The 23,327-nt window shown below is 39.0% G+C and overlaps 1 protein-coding gene across 1 annotated transcript in view; it reads right to left on the reverse strand.

The window, feature by feature from the left end:
- The window catches only part of map3k22 (mitogen-activated protein kinase kinase kinase 22), a 46,260-nt gene extending 25,692 nt beyond the window's left edge, over window positions 1–20,568 (reverse strand). The window contains exons 1-3 of the mRNA XM_074693033.1: window positions 20,191–20,568; window positions 6,103–6,186; window positions 5,430–5,474 (exon numbers count right to left, since the gene is read on the reverse strand). Coding sequence (XP_074549134.1) covers window positions 5,430–5,474; window positions 6,103–6,121 — 64 coding nt within the window. The 5' untranslated portion in view covers window positions 6,122–6,186; window positions 20,191–20,568. The remainder of the gene's footprint in view (window positions 1–5,429; window positions 5,475–6,102; window positions 6,187–20,190) is intronic.
- Between the last annotated feature and the right edge of the window lie 2,759 nt (window positions 20,569–23,327).

The raw sequence follows: 23,327 nt of genomic DNA on the forward strand, positions 1-23,327 counted from the left end.
CAGTTGTCACATCCCATCATGCCGTATTGTGTCATTATGAATCGATTCATACTGTACCATATCTCTCTGTTTTGTATTGAATTGTAATATAATTATAAATTGTAAAACTTCCCTTCAACCTCTCCTTATTCTGCAAAAAAGAGCAATCAGACTTATTCATAATGTTGATTTTTAGGCACTCACAAATGACTTCTTTTTTAAATCCAAAGCTCTAAAATGTTGTGACTTAGTGGAGCACAAAACAGCTCAACTACTCTACAAAGCTAGAGGAAATTTGCTGCCAAAAACATTCAGAAAATGTTTCCTGATAGAGAGGGTGGTTATAATTTAAAGGAAGATGCAAACCTAAATTTTAGAAATATGTGTACACAACATTAAAAGTTTCTGTAACACTGATTATGGCGTTAAACTTTGGAACAGACTGAGTGCAGAACCTAAACAAATTTCAAATATAGGTTCGTTCAAAAAAAGGCATAAAGAGATGATTCTCCAGAAGTACGCCAGTGGATAAATATCACAAGGTGTTAGGTGGTTTTCGAAACAAAATTTTACAGGGAATGGTAACTACATTTGTAAAGAAGACATCTCTATGAGTGTATTTTTCTGTATAAATGATAAGTTGTATATCCATTGTACATGCTTAAAAAATGTTTGTAAAAAAAGACAGTACTATAATTTAATATAACACATTTTAAAGGAGTAGGATTAGATAAGTTGATACTTCTTCCTACTCCTTTTTGCTCATGTAAACCAAGAAACTAAATCAGTGATTGTCTTGTTCTTTTTTCTTTTTTTTCTGATAACCATATATTTGTATTACTCACTGTTTGACTTTACATCTACATCAGGGGTGGCCAACTTGCGGCTCATGAGCCACATGTGGGCCTTTACCTTTTGGTGTGCTGCTCTTTGATCCATTCATTAAAAAAATATATGTATAAATATATATTTTTTTACGTATATATATTGTTATGAGCAGTGGTGTGCCAATCAATCTAAGATGTCAATATATAGATACCAATGTTGGTATCAGTATTAACAAGTCCTTGGGGTGACGAGATTGATACTTAAGTTTCAGTTTCTCTTCTCTACATGTACTATTTTCATCGCTTATGTGCTCACAGCTATTTAGATAGATAGATAGATGGATAGATAGATAGATGGATAGATGATAGATAGATAGATAGATAGATAGATAGATAGATAGATAGATAGATAGATAGATAGATAGATAGATAGATAGATAGATAGATAGATAGATAGATAGATAGATAGATAGATGGAACTTTGTCTCTTCTGCAGTAAAAACAGAAATTTGTCTTTGACACGGCTCCAAGTACAAATTCAAACACATTAAATCTTGCTTTGTAAATTGAAAAAGTATTGATTTTCATTTCATGTCATTTTGTTAATGTGTGTGTTTTTGTGGCTCTTGGTCTCTGACTGGTTGGCTACTCCTGATCTACATGAACGAAATGAAGTCATTCATTCATTCAGAATGCATCATGACACATGATTAAATAACAATGAAAATGCAATGTAACATGTTGTATCAAACTACATTGTATTGTTTGATAAAGCATTGTTTCATATATTATCATACTATACTGTATCGTGTCATTGAATCATAATCGTATCATAATCATAGCCTGTTGTAAGGTATCTTATCCTGTAACACCCTATCATTGTATTCTAAAGTGAATCACATCATTCTAACACAGTGACACTTTAAAGGTGCACTAATGACATTAATCCTGTCTACCTTCAAGAACATTTTGTATTCTTCAGTTTATCAATGTGAATTTGCTGTATGGATAATATCATTATCATGGGAAATACATGTATATATATCTAGTATGGTATCAGGGATTCCCACCCCTTACCATTTTACATTAGATTTTATTGTTCTGTATGGTATTTCGTAATGGGTTGTGTCATTTTACATTAAATTGTCAAAATAGTCCATAAAAAGATGTACTTTTTGTTACTTTCAATCTAGTGAATAGGCTAAAAACGCCAAATGAGAACCTAACAATAACTTTATTTGAGGCAACTTGACATCTTTGAACGTTTTGAGAAATTAATTGACCATTCCACTCGTTTTCATTCTTTTATAATCACTGCCTCTGTCTCTGTCAAACAGTTTTTTTTATCACTACCTCCACAGCCACAGAGATCTAGACTACCCTGAGCGCCAGCAGCAACGGATACAAAACAAACAACACAGTCCTGCATGTGTGCGTCTGTGTGTGGGTCTCTATTTGTGTATATAAAGCCTGTGCTGTGACCTATGGGTAATAGCGGAGAAGGGAGAGTGGGAGGGCCGGCCGGCTGGCGAAGGCGGGGGCAATGAGTGTGAGAACTGCGTGGTGATGGCCACCTATAAATGAAGTTATTACATCACTGAGGCCTGGTCCGAGGCTGCTGCCAGGCTAAGGGCAGCCAAGGCTAACCACCGGCACAGGGGAGAGCAACCAGCTCACACATCAGTGCCAGGAGCAGCCACACAAACCAATAACAGAAACTTGAGGAACCTTATGTCAACGTGACCAAAAATAGTAAATGATTTTATACTCTTTGCGTCTACATTGGGGTGCATTAAGTTCATTTTTCTTCTTGTGACTTTGGTAAAATGTGACTTGAATAAGAAAAGGGGGAATTCCAGGAAGCAGAGCAGAGCGAGCAACATTACACAATGAGGCAGATTGCTGGGGATTGCATCATCGCTCTGCATCTTTCTTTTTTTCTCAGGCTAAAGCTGAGGATTGGGAAAGTGGCAGTGGGTGAAATGAAGTTGAAGCTTGAGTCCAAGATGGTTTTACACAAAAAGAAGCTAATCATGTGTAGCTGTAACTACTTCTCAAATCCTCAGCTAGGACAGTTTGAAGCTGAAGATGCCAAAGAAAAACGAAGCAAAGTCTTTAAGAGGCCAGGACTGCAACTTGCAAACTAACACAGCGTGTGCAAGGCCCAGCCAGTCAGTGCCTGTGTGTGTGAGATCTGAATGAAGACATTGTGGGGATTTCCTGGTGCAGAGAGACACATCATGGCAAAGGCATCCAGAAGGATTAGCAGCTGGAGCCAAACGTGTCCTCACTCTGCAGCAGCGCAGGCCTTGCTCTGACGCACAACACACACGCACCCTTAGATACACACACCAGCAATGCAAAAGAAGGCCCAGTCTTTACTCCCTGTGTATGGTGAAACCGTGATACAGCTAATTTAACCGCTAATGGGTGCGACATCTGAACTCCCGCTGTTAATCTTCCTCTAAGAATAATGATTCTGATGTAATGCAGGGTATTGTGGGTGTGTGACAATAGTGGCGCAATTAATGTTTGTACAAGGGTCACGCTGGAAGCCCTTTTACTGGAGAATGTCTGCAAACATTTCCATTGAGTATCTAGAGGCTGTTACATTCCCTCCTCTTTGCCTGTGTTTGCTTATGTTTCCACTATACAGTAATGGAAATATAATAAGCTGCTAAAGAGGGGCTTTGTGTACACTGCGTTTATGTTGAAGAGGTCATTTGACTCTTGGGGAACTAAGCCCATTTGATTTATAACCAAGAAGTACTTGCATTACACTTTTAAAGAAGTACTTTTATTATCTTAATTTCCATGCGTGAAATATAGAGCTAGCTTACGTATACATTTAGCTTGATTAGTAAAAAGCCTAAAGGTAAGAGGAATGAGCTACTAGCTAGCTTACCATAAAAACAAACAAAAAAAGAAGAGTTCCCTGACTCATTCTCACAAAAAAAGTAATGCTAGTTTTGAGACCAGCTCACCACTGTAGTCATGAAATAATAGCTAGCAGAGACATGCTAATACTAGTAAAAAATGAATAAATTCCTCCAACTTTTGGAAGGCTAAAGTTAAAGAAATATGTTTATTCCCTTGTTAACATACAGATATTTCAAAGTTCATACTGCATATTGGGCATGACGCTAGTGATAATTAAGCTATACACAAAAATACCTCTAGAGCTTTATTGCTTTCCTGAAAACACCAGAAAAAGCATAAAATCATCAGCCTGTTGTTACAAACCAAACAGAAAGAGGCTGGCTAGGTGGTGGACCTGCTAATGTTCATTTTTGAGATAAAATCTAACACTCCTCAAAAAAATAGAAGCTAAAACACAACTTTTTGCTGTGTAAGTAAAATAATCTTATTTTAAAACCTTATGTACAACTGCAACATGTACAAAGCTAGCTAGTTGTTGGCTAAGAGCGTTTAAACAAGGTAGTTTAGCTAATTTAGCAAGTGGTAATAGTGAAAGAGGTTAGCTACATTGCTAATTGTCACTTACAGAATTTCTGGACCATACAGAGCCAGCTACTATTTGCCTGTGCATCTTTGCTAAGCTTAGTTTAGCTAGCTTATTGTACTGCAAACATTTCCATTGAGTATCTAGAGGCTGTTACATTCCCTCCTCTTTGCCTGTGTTTGCTTATGTTTCCACTATACAGTAATGGAAATATAATAAGCTGCTAAAGAGGGGCTTTGTGTACACTGCGTTTATGTTGAAGAGGTCATTTGACTCTTGGGGAACTAAGCCCATTTGATTTATAGCCAAGAAGTACTTGCATTACACTTTTAAAGAAGTACTTTTATTATCTTAATTTCCATGCGTGAAATATAGAGCTAGCTTACCTATACATTTAGCTTGATTAGTAAAAAGCCTAAAGGTAAGAGGAATGAGCTACTAGCTAAACTACCATAAAAACAAACAAAAAAAGAAGAGTTCCCTGACTCATTCTCACAAAAAAAGTAATGCTAGTTTTGAGACCAGCTCACCACTGTAGTCATGAAATAATAGCTAGCAGAGACATGCTAATACTAGTAAAAAATGAATAAATTCCTCCAATTTTTGGAAGGCTAAAGTTAAAGAAATATGTTTATTCCCTTGTTAACATACAGATATTTCAAAGTTCATACTGCATATTGGGCATGACGCTAGTGATAATTAAGCTATACACAAAAATACCTCTAGAGCTTTATTGCTTTCCTGAAAACACCAGAAAAAGCATAAAATCATCAGCCTGTTGTTACAAACCAAACAGAAAGAGGCTGGCTAGGTGGTGGACCTGCTAATGTTCATTTTTGAGATAAAATCTAACACTCCTCAAAAAAATAGAAGCTAAAACACAACTTTTTGCTGTGTAAGTAAAATAATCTTATTTTAAAACCTTATGTACAACTGCAACATGTACAAAGCTAGCTAGTTGTTGGCTAAGAGCGTTTAAACAAGGTAGTTTAGCTAATTTAGCAAGTGGTAATAGTGAAAGAGGTTAGCTACATTGCTAATTGTCACTTACAGAATTTCTGGACCATACAGAGCCAGCTACTATTTGCCTGTGCATCTTTGCTAAGCTTAGTTTAGCTAGCTTATTGTACTCTTATGTATCTTTAACAACAGATGTTTACCTTGTGAGTTCCTGTGCTGTCCGGGTCCATTTTGGAGACCGTCATCTGTGAAAAAGAAAACATTAATTGGCAAAAGTTCAAATTAAAAAGCTAGAATGCTTTAATGTGAAGCATTGCACTATGGGTTTAAATTGTGCTATTAGACTATAACAAATAATTAGATATTAAAATCTTTATTTACAGTGGTCACGCTGGCCAGTGCTTCTTGGGACCTACAGCTAAAGGTCACCTGTGTATGGCCATATGACCAAACACTATTGTTTGAGGTGAAATGCACAGGGGAAAGTAGTACATGCATGTAGCTGATTGTTTTTGCACAGAAATAGCAGTGTGGTAACAATCACAGTAGGCGTAAATTTAAATAAAAGCAACACTGGAGTCTTGTGTAATCTAAGTTTTTGAATGAGTTACTTGTCTACCCTCTGCGCAATTTCCCATAGCTGAACAAAGAATTAAAACCAGTTTAACAACATTTTTTTTAACAATGTACAAAAACAAGCCATCTGGAGCTGTTAACAGCCTCCTCACACTTCCCTGCTCTTGTACATGTGTTATTTTTCTCTGCACTGTTCCTGCCAGAGGATGTGTGAGAGGTGTGTATGTTTGCGCTTTGTCCCCAATTGAGCTAGTTTCTGTATGTCTGTACAGGGCCCTGCTTTCGAGTACTACTCACCCATGTTTACTGTCATCATCAGGAAGTGGTCCTGTTGAACTCGAGCGCAGAGCTCAACTTCTTTTTGCAGGCAAAGATTTCATCCTGTGAGCCGAAAAAAAACAAAAACAACACAGTTTCATCATCCAAGAGCTGTGCCATTTTCCTTCAGCTCGGTGCACATAATATTTTCTGTGATTGCACAAAAACAATGACAAAACAGGACGCAGGTGGTAGAACCAACACAAAGGTTTTTTTCCAAAGTCACTGTCTCTGCTACTGTTATTTATCAAATCTTTATTTAACCAGGTTGCTCTCTTGAGGTTGACATATCCGTTTTTGACAGCTCCTGGCAGACAAATAACAACATGACAGCCAAGTGCTGCATTTGATGCCGCCAGCTCAATTCATCTGAATCCTGTCAATGCCCCGTTGTCTCTTTAGTGGCACTTTGAGGAGAAAAAAACAAGCCAGCAGCAGTGAAGGAACTCCTCACTGTTTGATGATGGATGAGACTGGTGCGCATGAGATCCCACAGCGCGGCAGCAGTCCACGCGTGGGTGTTTGCCTAAATGCCTGCCTCAGGTGAAGACCATGTACTTCAAAGACAAAGCTGGGGAATATTTCACGCGTTGAGTTTTGGTTGTCACATCCCATAATGAGGCAGCACACTACAGTCTTTAACTCTGACAGTTTTGCTTTAGCTTTTCTGAGTTACCTCACAAATGAATCTCATATTGAGCACCATTATTTATACCATCATTTCACACTACAAGCTAGCAGAATGCTGACTTCTAAAACAGCGACTTGTCACAGCCCTCATACAGAATGTTATGGAAATTTGAAACACATTTGCCATTGTCTCTTTTCTAAAGTTGGCTTTACAAAAGAGGAACAGGAACTAGAAATATAGCTACAGTGCAGTGCATTGATACACTGAAAATGTGTTTTTGTGTTGTGCTTATGAGCTGACCAAAAGAAAGCTGGAGGTTTCAGAAAAGATATAAACAATGTCTTTCTAGTAATTTCTAGAAATTTTAGCATAAAAGGTTGTGTGCCATAACTAAAATAATACATTTCTGTCCACAACCTGGGCATCAAACCCTGATCTTTGTCTAAATAACATGAAAAAGTTCACATGAATCTTTAAACTTGAACCTTTTACAGTGGCCTGCTAGCTTCCCAACAGAAAGCAATGACCACAAACCAAACAAGCCACATGTGTTCTGAATTACCCTTTTGGGATTAATAAAATATATCCTAATCTTTTCTATTCTATTTCTGTATCCTACTATATCTATCATACTTAAAAAATAAAATAAATAAAAAAACCTAAATCAATCTGAAAACTAATCAAAACTTTCCATTTTAAAAATAGCATGAGATCTGCACCTGAACTTCACAATATTTGCTGAAATTATGAGGTCATAGCACAACCTAACTGGTTCATAACACATAAGAAGTTGCAGGCCTCAAACACCAAGGCCTACCCATAGCTCTTTGCCTTACAGGCCTCAAGAGGTTTAGCCAGTCAGAGGGAAGGGTGTTTGTGGAGCAAGAAGTCTTCAAAAGACATCAGCTAAAATGAAATGTGTCACACAGTGGCTGAAAGGCGGGGCACAGGCAGGACAGTAGAAGCCTTAAGAAAAAAAACACAATACCCTCCTCTTTATGTATCTACCTGGCAGGGCAACCTAAAAAGACCATGACATGTTGGGTGTGTTCTTTCACATGTTAGACTCAAGTCTTTGTCACTGGCTAAAGTCTATATATTGCACCTTCCAGTGTTGAGTAATGAAGCAAACGCAAAAGAACATTAAAACACTGCAGTTCCTCAAATGTCCACTTTGGACTGACTGAAAAAGCTAAACAATCCCAAAAAATTTGTTCATTCACATTCACTGACAAGGGCTGATTTTTTTAGGGATGCTCCTTTTAAGATAGTCAAGAGACATAAATCAGCAGAATCAGCTGAGTCGACAGACAGTTGTGACTGTTATTGCTGTTTTCCAGGAGGCTAAAAGCCTGCCCTTGCTTTACCTCTTTGCCTGTGTTTAGGTTAGTTGAATTCACACCTCTATTGGGCTGCATCTGCCCCACCAATCAGATGGAGCCTCTGCCAACCACCAGCTTCCCCCCAGATGAGTTGCGCATAGCTGGTATGCATGCTTTGACATTTGTTCATCTTTAGTAAGTGACATCATCATCAGGAAACTGAAAAAAGTCTTCACATATTGTTGAAAATAAAAATCTCTTCTGAAAGATGACCCAACACCAGGAGTCACAACATTTTTTAAATAGTTTTTGTACTACGTTCTAAAAAAGAGATGACACACCGCACAGGGAAATATATCATGACAGGAGTAGAAAAGGTCCCTTTCGTCACACTGAGAAGATTCTAGAAACATGTGACTTATCAAACTGGGTTTACAGGTTGACATAGCCGAGAGTTGTGAGAGCAAAGTGAGAGTGACGCTTGTTGCTACACACACAAAACACTGATTCACAGACTGTGTTGCCAGTGGCTACAGATTCAGTTTCACAGTTGTAATGATAGAGAAATGTTTGAGATACATGTGAAAAAAAAACACTCCTATCCTGCTGACAGGACATTGTACTGGATGAATCTCTGTAGAAAAGTAAATAATGAGATAGGTTCCTCAAAATAGTGGATGCTGTGATACCGTTAATACCATGGCTTTAAAATATACAAATTTTGTTATTTCTGGGCTTTATAAAATCTCAAGATAGCCCAAAACACTGGCCCAAAACTACTGCAAGCAAGATTACATAGTAGTGAAAAATATCTGGTAAAGTTTCAGGTAAGTTTCCTGAAAATATCCATGAGAATTTTAGCTCAGGAATATTGGAAATTTTCAGGATTTTGTTGTCATTAATTTTTGGCTTGAAATTTTGGAATCTTTCTTCTTTTTTTTTTCTTATCGACTTCAATGAGGGTTTCAAAAATTATCTTGGTAGAAACACAACTGAACGCAAACTCAACTGTGTGCCATGAATGATATGTGAAAACAATTTCAAACACATTTGATCTGTCATCAATTCACTTCTTCACTAGCCTGCAGAATTTCCATTGAGACCACATTTCTGGAGCTGGAGTCTAGAAGTCCCATCAAGGGCTCAAGGTATTTATCCAAGGTAAGGTACAATAAATATTTATGCTGAAATTCAAAACAGTGTGTTAAATGTTAATTTGTTTGATGAATAAATCTCAATTTGACATATGGTTCTCTCGATTTGTATACTGACAATGCTGTGTTCATGTCCAGTATGGAAAATTACCCACTACTCCACTCCCTTACAGACACAAGGATGCGTTTAGGCACCTAATCATGGTACTGTTTGATTTGACATGAATCAGTACTTTGTTCTACAGATGGAACAGAGTCTGTACCCATAAAAGTACCTAATTTGATACCCATCCCTACCAGTGTCATTTAAAAAGTTTTTAGTAGCCACCATACACTGTATATAGAGTGGACAGTGTGGCTCCGCCATTTATCATTGTATGGTTCTGAAGCCAAAATTCCTCCATCACAGGTGCAGCCATTGAGCAGTTTAGAGCCAGAGTCTGCGCAGTAAAGACGAGGAGGGATTCTGGGGGGAATCTGAGTGGAGCTGGGTGACAAAAATAAGAATCTTTTTTTTTCTTTCGAGAGTCTAATCTCTTCTTAACTCTACCTCATGACATATTTTACAATCCCTGAAAAAAATACATGAGAACGGCAGCTGTCAATCATTATTAAACCTTACGTAAAGTCTCATTTTTAACCTTGTATAACTAATGAAAACGAAACTTTTCAGAAAAAAGAGGACTTAAACACAAGACAGCCAAATAATATCTTCAAATCACCACAACAATCGGATGTGAGAAACTTTCTACGAGGAGTATTGATTTTTTAAAGTTTGACCACAGCCCATCTGGAATGAGTGGAAAGCCAGATTTTTTAACCTATAATGCAGCCGGCCACCAGGGGGAGCAGTTTTTGTCGAGGCCTCACTTTGAGCCGAGCAAGCAGACGTCCATTTTTTTTTTTTACAGTCTATGTTAGCCACATTTACATGCATATCTTCTTACAACAAAGCAAAATATATGTAATATTTATATATGTATATGACCAGGTAAATATTGTGCAACCCTTATTGCTTATGAAATAAAAGTAGTAAAACAGAAAATAAGACAATGTTTTCTGATTATTGGAACTGTTAAACATGCCATTTTAATTGTTTTAAATGATGCCACTTTTGAGAGTTCAGTTTTTATACAAAGTTATCAAAAATGGGTTTCATTGCTGTTTGAATTTTAACAGACCTGTTGCCAAAAGGAAATTCTAGTATTGTCAGGCAACTCAGTTATGATGGGTAGGAGAATAAGCTTAACATGCGAGTGTTAAAGTGAAACTTGGCTTTCAAAATCAGGTCTGTGAGCAGAAATATACAGAGAAATATTAGAAGCATGTCAATAAAACAGTACAGGCCTAAAATGATTGTTTGTTCTGGGAACACAAAGTCTTTGGTAAAGCGCCTCCAGAGATGGGATCATTCTCTCTTAAGCATGGTCTGCTTTTGTTTTTCTCTACCCACTGTCTCCAGTCGCATGTTCTTTAGTGTCCTCAAAGCCTGTACACTGTGTACGCTATGTGTCCCTAACATTCAGTTCACACAAAAACACTCCAGCCGCTCTCTCTCCCTCTCTGTTGGGAAACAAATACTTTCACTCCGTGTGTGTGTGTGTCAGCCAGAAAACTTTTCATAAAAGCAATAAAGACAGCCACTGGAGCAATTTACAGCCTGAGGGGAAAGAGTCACAGGGTGCCAGTGGAGTTTGAACAAGGGGAACAGGCTGTAGCGCTGTCACAGGCACAAATCATAGAGCTGATGGATTGGAAAGCTAAAATACAAAGTCCTGGGAGAAATGTTTTAGTTGTGACCACTTTTTGAAAACAGTGTGCTCTAAATCCATCACAATGTGTGCAGTAAATGTGGGTAAACTTATGTCAACCCCCAAAACAGGCTGTATGTTTATACAGCTTTGTTCTAAGATAGCGTGGAGTGAATTTAAGAGATGTCTGATTTGTCCCAGAAATCTCCCCGTCAGGCTGTGCTGCTGACCACACATGAAAGAGATGATGAGCAGTCACGAGACAGGTGGTCTCCTAATACAACACTGCACGGTCTGTCGTGGCTACACACACACACATGCACGCAGAGGAACAGAGCAGCCCCTGTGCTGTGCCAGCTAGTCACCAGATGGCCCATCTGCTTCGCCCCTCCGCCCAGCAGGACGGCGGGCGACTGGTGCCCACAGATCACCAGCCCAGTTCTCGGCACGCTTCTTGGCAGGCGGGCGATGTGACAGCCCTGCTTGTTGCAGATCAAATGCTACTCGCTGCTCGCCCTTGTTGCTCTGAAGCCAAATGTCCTCCAACAAAAAAAAAGAAAAACGAAAAAGATAACTGTCTCTTTACTGTATCAGGAGATGGACCTACATCCAGAAGTGCTTGTGACGCACTTCTTCGTCAAATATGGATAACATCAGAGCTCAGGCCAATGTTTCACTGGCAGGGGCCTCGTCTTTGTCACAGTGCGAGGACTGTGCTGGAATAACAGAAGAAGTTAATTAAAAAGAGCACAGCAGAGGATGGGATTTGACAAGGGTTGTGGGGAATTGTCTAAGCCAGACAAAGCAGAGCCGTGCTCCGCGAAACACAAACTGAAATGTTATTTTTATTGGAAAGATTGAGCTGGAATCATAGCCAAGACTTTGCAGGCAAGCACGTAAATGCATGCGCACGTAGAATCTGCTTTCAGCTCTGTTACATCACTCTCTAAGCAAGCAAACAGAGATGCTGGCTGTAGATCTCCAAGGGAAACTCCCCCCTCTCTAGATGCTTAGCCGGGGGAAGGCCTGCTCTCCAGCTGCATGGTGGCCTGAGCAGTATGACCTCATTTCTGACGACACTCGAGTGGAGTCCCAAAGATGTTATCATTTTGGTGGTCAGGTTTTAAACTCTGTAACATCACAGGGTGTCTGTAAGAGCCAAAATAGATTTCCCTTAAGGAGATTCACAAACATCAGGAGAGGAAAAGCTATCATTAGACTATGATCAATGAGGACATGCACTGCTTTAAAACACCTTTTTTTACTGTTCAAGTCAGATTCTTCTCTGATTGGTTGGAAGAAAAAAGTATCACTACATATTCAGAGGAATCACAGATGGCTGCTTCAACCCGAGGACTAGCAGGAAACTCTGAAGGACAACACCAGTTTGTTTACATGTTAAAGTCTCTTAAAGAAAGGGCTGGAAAACAACTTATCCTCTTCTATCTCAGAGTAAGATGAGAAGAATGTTACCACTTCCATGCCAACGCAACAAACACAAAGCTACAGGCTGTTTGTTTAGCTGAGCTTAGTAAAGCCAGTGGAGAGTGCTAGCTTGGTTAAGCAAAATAATAACAACAATTTGCATACTAGCACCTCTATACCTCTGATGTAAAACCTGTTTTACTCTCTCGTATTGTACTGAACAGTCTAAAAGGCACTAAAAAAGTCAGTTGGTGGGGTTAAACCTACAGACAGATGGCTCCTGGTTAGCTTGTTTCATGTTTTAAGAAGTAACTCTGAGCTAACAAGCTGCTAGCTAGCTCCTTAGGTTTTCTTTTTAGTTGTATACAGACAGTACATGGCATAGACTGACAGGATATATTAAAAACTGATGGAAACTTGTTGGTGGAGTCTTTACATTAAGACAAATCTAGGTTAGCTTTTTCCAGAGGTTAAGCAAAGCTAAAAGGCTTCTAGCTCTATTTTAGGAGGCAGTACAGGAAAAGGCTAGAGAGGATATAGCGACTCAGTTGAAGGGGACAAATATACTAGTTAGTGGATTCTTAATATTGGACAAAACCAAGTTAGCTTTTTCGCTCTGGCTTCTATCTTTATTTCAGTTATCATTAAGACAGGACATAGAATAGACCAACAACAGGATTTAGCAAGTTAGCTGACTGAGATAAGAGCACTGATTGTCAGATTCTTTACATTCAGGCAAATCCAGGTTAGCTTTTTGCCTTCTTCAAGATGGGCTGCTAGCTCTAGCTTCTAGCTTTATTAAAGCAGCATAAAAACAATACATTAAACAGCTTAGCAGGATATAGGTTAACCTTTGTCCCCTGTGCAGGGGTCGTGCTTTGCTTAGCTAAAAAATTGCTGGCACAAGCCTCTAGCTTGACTTTAGCAGTACAGAGGTAGCACATAAAAAAGACTAACAAGTGACAGAGAGAATATACTGGCAAATTATTTACATCTACACAAATTCAAGTTAGCTTTTTACTTTTCTCCAGAAGTTAGGCTTTGCTAGGCTAACAGGCTGCTAGCTTAGGTGTGGCAGCGTTGCTTCACAAATTTCACTATAGGAAAGTTTGTTTCCCTCAATATAACACTAAAAATCTTTTAAAGAATGTTTTCGAGACCATCTTTACCTCAGTAGCGCTCACTTTAATGAGAAACACAATTTGGGCAAATTACGGTCTGCTAATTGAAGCAAATGTCACCAGAGTTTTATGGCCACCAGTAGACGCCTCTAACTGTAAACTTAATACAGAAAAAATTAAAGACAGACAGCAGGGTATTTTTTTTCCATGGTTTGATTAATTAATGACTAAAACAAGCAAACCCCACTGTTATCGTCACTTGAAAACCACAGTATTGCTGACAGTACAACAGCGTATCCAAGAAAAAAACAAACATCTACACTTCTGACGAAGTCACATGTAATTCATCATAGGGAGAGCAGACAATGCCTGGTAGACTTTATAAGTTGCAACATGGACAGGAAGTAAAGGGTGATTACGGAGCCTTGGGTATTTAGGTGACTTACTCTGAAAAGGTCAGTGGCGGGGGTGTCCTGTCGGCTGAACTTTTGCCAAAACTGTTCAGGGGACCAAATGAGTCAGAAGGTTGATTCTGGGAAGTAAAACAATACAGTATGTCCTCATGCACACTGAGCAAGCCGAGGGACACACTTGAGGATTTCTGGGTGGTGGTAGGAGTGTGTGGGCAGGAAAATGTCACTCCATGTGGGGCCTCCATGCTCATTAATCAAAGCGTAAGCTCTCCCTGCTTTGTCTCAGAGGAGCTTTTTCTTGGTTAAAATGAAGTTTCACAAACAGACACGTAGATGAACAGCTCTTTCCTTCATGACAAAAACAGGAAACTTTATGTAACCTCTTCAAATAAATGAGCCGTCTTTTGGATTTCAGTTCCTTTCTTTGCACATTTGCATCTCTTGTAACAACTGTAAATGTACAGTGGAGTTAGATTCACTGTTCACTCACTACATGGTACCACCACTTCAGTGTCATACGTTCCTCCTTAGTGAAAAGCTCTATTAGCTCACAGAGAAGCAGATCTGTCTGCCATTATAATCAGCTGCACAACATCCACTAAAAATAGCTTAAAGATATCCACGCCACAAATCACTAGACCCGTACTCTCCACTCCAAGAGGAATCCAAGCACAGTCTATAAAGTAAGCTGTCTGTTTCCATTATGCACTGACATGCTATTACAAGCTCATTCATTCATTCATTGTGTTTCTCCACCCAAATGCAGCCATGCAAAGACTTGAGCTTGTGGACTTAAACCAGTTTTCATGTGACAGAATGTCAAACAAATTGTGGCACAGGGAGAAGCAAAAAAGTATTCTGCTTTACCACCAAAGGTTTGTCCGTAAAAAGCGTCTCTGCTCTGGGATTTTGATTCTCAAGAGGCTGAGTGAGTGTGACAATGAAAAATCCAAGAGCAATTTCATGATTTAATTTCAAGCCCTCTCCTGTCGATTCCAGTTAACTCCCCTGCACAGACTACAAACAGGCACTGTTTTTTTTTTTTGATCCATGTAGTCACATTTGGATACATCAAATACGATCTGGATCAAGGATGCCCGACTGGTTGCACAAACTTCTCCTCCATGTTTTCCTCTCTACGCGGCTGTCCTTGCAGAGCTGCTGACGGTGTTGTCCTTGCAGCCAGACAAACCGTGCAGACAAAGCTCAATCAGGACAACTTCCTCTTGGTTTCTGGAGAGAGGGGGGGTGGGCTGGACTTCACGGCATTCTTAGAGATAAACAAAGGCGACCCAGACTGACTTCGGGAAGCAGCCGGAGACCCCGTCATTGTCTTCTAATTTTGCTTTGCTGCAGACTTCATTTCAGGAGATAATTTTTTCCCCCTTCACCTTTACAAGCTTCTTCACATAAAGTATTATACTGTTGTAGTTTTTGTGATTCGTTTGAGTCATAAAATTTGACAGATTAATCTGCCTGTCATACAGTTTGGCACAATTTCACAGCTGCTGTGTAACGTCATTTGGGCGTGCTTTATCCAACCTGCGCACCTATATTTGTGCTGTGTCAGAGTATCGGCTTTGTACATGAAACTCAAGCTCTGTCACAGTGTTTACAACACATTCTATCTAACACATAGCCGTCCAACTTTTTTTTGTCCCAACTTTCCTCCCAGCCTCTTTACAATCCAGCAGCTGACTTTTACATTGTACAAGATACCACTGAGTGACAATCCAACCAAAGACATTGATTTTTTTATCTTATCAGGCTTGACAATCTTCTTTCCTCTCATTCTTCTATCTGACAAAGTTTAACAGGGTTTTCTTTAGTTCCTTGCTCATAGGAGTTTGTTCTTCAGGTTTTCCATCCAGTTCAAAGCTCTGATTTATGTGATCAGGGCTGCAGGGACAGTTGCTCTTCTGCCTGGTTCTCCTATCTCTAGATCAGTGGAACGTAAAGAGACAGTTTCCATTATTTCTCCCATTATAGAGCTCATGCTGTACTCCACCAAAACGTTTAACCATAAGTCAAAAGCTAAAAGGGTTTTGTCCTTGGTTTAGGTCAGTGTTCGTTTTAGCAGCTATGATAGTTTTAGTCTTTAGTCTAGTTTTAGTGCTCTGTATAGTAAGAAGGTGATGGAAACTTCTATATGAGAGAAAAATTTTGCCCATGTACGATAAACCAAGCTGAAGACACAACAACAACATACAAGGGCTGTGTGAAAATGATCAATGGCAAGGAGAAGTGAAGGCTGTAAGATGTTGTAGCCATGACACACATGTCGCAGCATAGCAATTAAGCTAACACTGTACTCCTCAGCTAACTTTGTTTACCACATGACAAGTTTTGACAACAGTGGAGGTAAATGTCATCATCTTGTTGTCTCAAGAAAATAAATAGGGATGCACAATATATCATAACATATCGGCATCCGTCGATGTGTAAAAGTTGGCCGATATTTATTCATTAGCTGCCAGCCATTTTCAGAGCATCTTGAATGATCTTTCAACACCCAAAAAATATTGTTTTCTATGACTATGAAAAACACCAAAACCACCTAAGAAGAGTGGATCAGGAAAACACGTTTGACAATAAAAGGAGATATTGAAAACCTCAGTTTGCATGGTTTTCAGCATGTTCACAATTTGATCATCTTAGATTGTTTTATTTTTTATTACTATTTTTTTTTTTACCAATATTTATATTGATAAATATCGATTATCAGCCATAACAGCAATATTATCATCAAATATGAGATATCTGATATCACAGATGCAACAAAATATTTGTATTCTGAGATAACAAGATAAATTTCTGGTGATCTATCAATTAAATGAGAACGTTGATTGCTTTCATTAGAATGAAGAGGGCATGTCTAGCCTAGCTGCCTTTCTGCTTGAGGTAAGAAGAGCTCATGTCTGTATTTCTTTGTATTTTTCATAAAGAAGCAAAGATAACAAAAACAAGACAAGTTTTCTTCTTGAGATAACAAGATAAAGAGTTAAGATTTTGTAGTTTTTACCTTTTATTGGTCATTCTTTAAAAATGTTTACTTAATTTTCATTTTGATTTTGAAAATGTTGAGGGTTCACAAAAAATAACAACTGTTTTGAGGATATATAAAAGCCCCAAAATAAGGATGCTGGATCCTACAACTCCCACAATACATTTCAAAAAATGTTAGGCTACAACACACAAATCAATGAATTCCTGTGTCTTTTGGCTCCACATCTCTAGTCCATGTTGCAGGCTCTCAGTTGTCTGGCATGCTTTGCACAGTCATATACAGTATCTAATTATGCTGTGTCAACACAACACAGTATGACTCTTCATCACACCTACTGAAAAAGCTTGTTGGGCTTTCCAGTAACCAAGCAACAGCAACAACAAGCCTTCAAGGGAAGAAACATAGCCTGCTCGCATGAGTCACCTTGACCTTTCACCTCCAGCCCCTCTGGTCAGTGGGCGTCTGGCGAGTGTTCAGGCTTCTGTGAATCTGAAGGCATGACTTCACACTCCTCACAGTGAGGATGGAGACGCTGCATTCGCTCTGATTGAAACACTCAGCTAATGACTCGCAAAAAAACAAGCCAGCGTGAAGATTGTCAGGAGAGTTGACAGCAGGATGCTAAGGAGAGTTAATAGATGAGCTCTGTGTTCTTGTAAGTGGGCTGCTGGGAATTAGAGCCTGTGTGGGCAGACTGTACTAAACATGGCGCGTTAGGGAAAATGTATACTGAACTGGCTGATGTTGGAGAACTGAAGTCTGACAGGGTGAACAGGACCAAGGCGTGATTTTTTTCACAGCAAAATGTTTTTTTAAGTTATTAATCATATAAATTTTGCCCATAAAAGGGGATGGTCTTCATCTATGTTGGGGGTCAATACTCATTATTGCCACCTATTGTGTTGGAGGGTGGGCATCAGTTGTTCCCAATACTACAGTGTCAGTGAACAATCTGACAATTTACAGCAAAATACCATAGAAAAATACACCAGTGATAACTTCGAGCATTTAAAGCAGCAATTCACATTTCAAATGAAACAGTAAAATTATTATATGCCATAAATACCATTTCCTAACTTGTTTTAAAAACAGAAGTTGATGCAATTAGCAGCTATTTTCAAAAAGCATGATTACGAATGGGTACCAAATTAGGTACTTTCATAGGTACCAACTGAATGCCATCTGTACCACCGAGTACTGATTCACATAAAACTCAAACAGTACCATGTTTCAATACCTGAATGCATCCTTGTGCCTGTGAGGGAGAGGAAGAGTAGGCGATTTTCCATGCGGGACTTGAACACAGCATTGCAAGGTTATGGAGAAATAAATTTAAATTGAAAAACTTTGTGATTTCATTATTAAGCATTTATTACCACATTAACACAAAACTACAAAAACTTGGTACCTTTGAGTACCGATACCAGTTGACAGGTACCGCAGGTAATGTATAGTTTCAAATGTAAAAGGAACCTGTTACTAAGCATGTTCATTGTTTACTTCTGCTTTCTGAAATGAGAAACCAGAGAAGCCTGCCTCAGCATACTGCAAAACATACTGAACAGGCCACCATACTGTTTATTTTTATTGCTTTTTTTTTGGCTTTCTTTTTTTGGCTTTTTAAACTGGTTTTAAGAGTCTTTTATCATTTTTTAATCCTTAATAAATAAATAAATGAATAAATGCTGGCACCTTTTACCATGACCTGCACTTTACTTTACCTTCTGTTCCTTTTTACTGTTTTGCACTATATCTGTATACTGTAAACTGAGGCCTGTACAAACGAAACGTCATTCTGTTTCCACTTGTCTCTTTCTACTATGTACAACATCCAAGTGTAGTTTGAAGTTATCTGTTTTTCTAAAAGTACGGTACAATAAACTCTAAACTTTGAAGCGCACCTTCTTCAAAAATCAGTCCACTTCGCTGCATTAACTCACATGAAATGAAGTATAGAAAGCTAAAAAGCAGCCTGTTGTATCAAATATATACCTCAGCTAATTTAATATGGACTATTTCTGTGTCCTCCATTTTTTCTTTCCTATTCTTCAAGGCAGCTGTCTCCTCTAGTGGAATAACATGCCTTCATTTGACCAACCAAAATCAAGTCTTCAACACATCATAATATTCTATAACACACATCTAAAACTTTTTCATCAGGCAGAAAATCATTCACTCTAAAACTGAAGCTCCACTTAAGCTCATGACAAACTGTTCTGACTGGGCTATTAACTCTCGTTTAAGACCTTTTTCCTTATTAGTCCCATCAAAACACAATAAAAACCATCTCTCCTGTCTCTGTCTGGCTTTCTAATGGTGGGATCGTGTCCCATTATCTGCCAAATGGATTGTTTTGCTTGAGGCACACCAACCATATCTGTGGGCGGTTTCCACATGGCAGTTTGACTCGCACTTTCAGGCTATTTCGGACCCCCCTACAGGAGGCACACCAATATGCTGATAAACTCATCCGTCAGTTTGCTGCTCAGACTCCTGCGAGTGCTGTTCACACTGATTTGGCTTGATGAACACGATGGCCTCATTAAAATCTAATTTGGCGGATTGTCTCAGAGGTCTGCCATGGCTGGGGGTGAGTGGCAAGATGTGGCTCAGCAGCATCCTCATGACTTTGACACAGCAGAGACCTCAGTTTGGATTTGAGGAGTTTTAGAAAGCAGAGACGGAAATGGAAGGAAGATGAGGAAATGTGAAGGACTTTTTAGGACAAGATAAGAGCTGGAGAGAGTCCTTCTTTCAAGGAAACGTGGATCACAAAGGCTCAGACTGACAGCAGAGGGAAAAAGGATACAGACTATGAATGCAAGCACAGGATGAGAGTGAGTTCCTGAAATCACACACACACACACAGCTCCAGACATGCAAAGAGTATTTAACACTGGAGTCAAACACAGATCATCAATTTAAAACTTTATCCACAGTAAATGTGCATCTTTGTGCAAAAGTTAGTCTTTTACAACATAAATGGGATTCCTGATGTATAAGTGGATATCAAAACTCATATTTTCTTCCAAAACATTTGCATTTGATTCACAAGTTGGAGTTTAAAGTCAGAGTTTCAGCCTGCAGGAAGGCTGTGAACATGCTGCACATGCTGGTGATGAATTAGAGGAGCACATTCCTGGCTTTTAATTTGCTATAAACAGGAAATAACAGGCTAAAGGCACAGTTCTCTCAATAACTGACCACAGACCAATGGAGAAACGATCAAGTCTGGACTCTTACCTTGTTATCTAAGGGTCTCCATGTTTATGTTGTGGCTGCAGGATTCTTAAAGACGAGTAATCAGGTGAGAGTAAGTTCTGATGGAAAAAACGATAGGAGAGGCGGAAAAATCCCAACAGATGCAGAGCAGAAAATGTTCCCCAAAACAGTGTGTTCTGATATCCGGAAACTGCGCTCAGTCCGCAGAGATCACAAACACTAGCTGGGTTCAGGCTCAGAGATGTCCTCTTCTCCCGGGTGCATAAATCCAGAGCTGCGCTCACACACGGGACCGAACTGAGAGTGTGTTTGAGGGGAAAGTTTTTCCCCGTCGCCCTCCTCTTCGCTTGTCTCCACAAACACTACAGAGACGGAGCTGACTTTCTCCCTCGAGCTGCGCCTCTGATGTCAGCAGCAACGTGAGCTCCAGGAAGTGGTGACGCTCTCCGGTGGTGCGTTTCCAAGGCAGCGGCGTCAAACTGGAGGGAGCACCGCCCCCCTGTGGACAGCGGGTGCAAGTACAGCACATGTTTTCTACCCTGTCAAAAGTAGTTTGGTAATAGACAAAACTAGTGATGCTGCTGTTGGCGTCAACAACAGAATACAGACTCTTTCACCCACCTATGACTTAAAATAAAAAAAGATGTTTCAAATTTTAAATGAGATTTTAAAGTTATGAATGATGTAATATAAAATGCCAGTCCTGGGACGATATGCTATTCTAGCAATTTGATTCTATTACAATTTTTGGGGTGCTGATTTGATTTAAACTGCGATTCTTTGATATTTAAAATATTTAGTTGTATGTTGTGTGTTTTTAGCTTGCTTTTTTAACACCAGACTATGTGAAAAAGTTAATGATGATTATGCCTACAGACTATATCAGGAGCCATATTTTCCCCATAAAATGCACATCACGTGAGTCAGAGAAAAACATTTCACCCTCTGCTGGAAAAAAGTGGTAATTTTCTTTAATCCAGTTTAGAAGGCTGAAACTGAAATGAGGAATGTGAATTTGAAGGGGAGAAATGATTTTTCGAAAAATAATCCCAATTTTGATACTGTCAAACAAAAAATCCTGATATTGGTTTTCAATTTTTTTTTCTCCCACTTCCTATAATAACAGAAAACTAACATTAAAGTTAGAACTCTGACTCACTCTCAGAGTACTGGAAAAAAAAAATTCAGTTTGCCGAGGTAAAAGTTGAAATACTGATTCTTGTCTCAAAATTTTAAGAAAAAAAACAGGATTTTTACTGTAATTGCACAAATCAAAGTGGCTCTGAGGAGAAGTGATCCTGAAAAAGTCTCTCTTCAAGATAAAGGGAAGGGATTGGATTAGCAGCACCAATATGGGTTATTATTATTCCTAAATGCTACTTCTTAGCTTCTTTATCAGGTCAAGCAGAATCAAATTGATTTACTTAGTTGAAGTCTCTTTGCTAATGTCACGCTGGCTGACAAAGTTTAGTAGTGAGAAGAGGAATCTGTGTTCTCTGCTCAAAATGATTTCTTGGGTGTATTTTGTAGGAATGGTGGACACATGAGCTGGACAGGCAAAAAGAAAAAGGATAGAAGATCAGAAGAAAGATAAACAGGAGAGTGAAACCAAACACACCTTGTTAAAAGTCATCTCTTCACGACAGTGTGCGTAAGACTCCGGGCCAGAAGGTGGCGATGCAGTCCAAATAAAATAGATCCTCCTCACAGCAATAGATTAAAATTCAGAGTGATGCCTTCTACAACTTTCAATAACAAAAAGAGACACCAACAACGATTTAGACAATTTCTATACCAGGTGGTTTTGGTGGTCTTTAGGTAGGTGTCACGTAACTCTATTAAGCTTACACATGCCCAGGACAAAAGCGGTGATGATTGCATGAAATTTTGTCTATATAGGGTTGCCAAAGTCAACACAAATAGAAAGTTTCTCACGGGAGCTTTAAGCTTCATTGTGTTATAAAATCTTCTGATCAGGTGTTGGTGCGGAGAAAGCAACAGTTAGTCCATGAGACGACCGTTTCCTGTTGAGACATTCAGTACCAAAGCGGTTGACAGATTATTTAATCACAGGTAATCTTAGTTCTGCTCAGCAAGTGGATTTCAGTGCTCCACGCAGTAATAAAGTCTCCTAATTGTTGGAGCATTATCGCATGTGTGACTGCTGTGTCATTATCCCACTGGGTTGCTCTGCTGTTAACAGACAGGTTAAGTTTGGCACAGTTTGAGCAGCAGAACGCAGTCTGCTTGAACAAAAGGCTTGTTTTAAATCCAATAAGACAATTTTTCTACAAATAAAAGACATGGCCAATTGCTTAAATTTCAGCTTTTGATTTTATATTTATTTTATCTTCTGAAGCTTTTAAAATCTCTCTTTAAAGTTTTTTTTTTTAGCATTTTGAACTTTTTGTGCCTTTACTCAGTGAGGACAGGACAGTGGATAGAGTAGAAACAGGCTGAGAGTAGGGAGTGAAATGTGACAAAGACCTTCAGATTATCTTAATTTCTCAGCACAAAGAGCATCTAGTGTTAATATGAGAGAATGTCTGATCTTTGGATACTTGAACAATGACAATGAAGCAGATCATAAAGATACAACACTGTGTTAAAAGAGCATGTCATTGTGACGGACAAACCATCCTGTTTTAAAAATGTTACCTGTAGACTAGTGTCACTAATATAAACTACAACCTCATGTGGTCCTGCATGCCCTCTCTCCATGTCACAGCAGACTATGGGAATAAAAATTTCTCCTCTGACCTTGGCGGCAGCATTGCACTCTTCAGATTAGTTCCACACAGCTATGTTTTATTGTGATCAGACATCCCCTCGCTCTCTGTGAGACTGCCTGAGTGCAATGAATATCAATTGGACATTTGCATCTCTCTGTGGATTTGCAGTGCTTGTAGATTTCTGTAGCGCTCAGCTGTGCTGTAGACAAACACTACAGGCAGCTGTTAGCAGCATTAACAGGCTGAGTGTGTGCAGCATCATTTTAGAGAACGTTTGAGGGATTCTCTCATTTTAACAATGCGTGAACAGATTTTAAAACCCCCCAAGTTCCTAAAATATCATCGTTATTTTTGATCTGATAAAGTGAATAAATGAATGATACATTTTGTAGGTGCTAATTTCATAGTAATGAATAGAAAAATGAC

The sequence above is a fragment of the Halichoeres trimaculatus genome, unplaced genomic scaffold (genome assembly GCF_033239565.1).
Source record: "Halichoeres trimaculatus isolate MK-OKI-2021-1 unplaced genomic scaffold, fHalTri1.1 fHalTri1_scaffold_18, whole genome shotgun sequence".
NCBI classification, from domain to species: domain Eukaryota; kingdom Metazoa; phylum Chordata; class Actinopteri; order Labriformes; family Labridae; genus Halichoeres; species Halichoeres trimaculatus.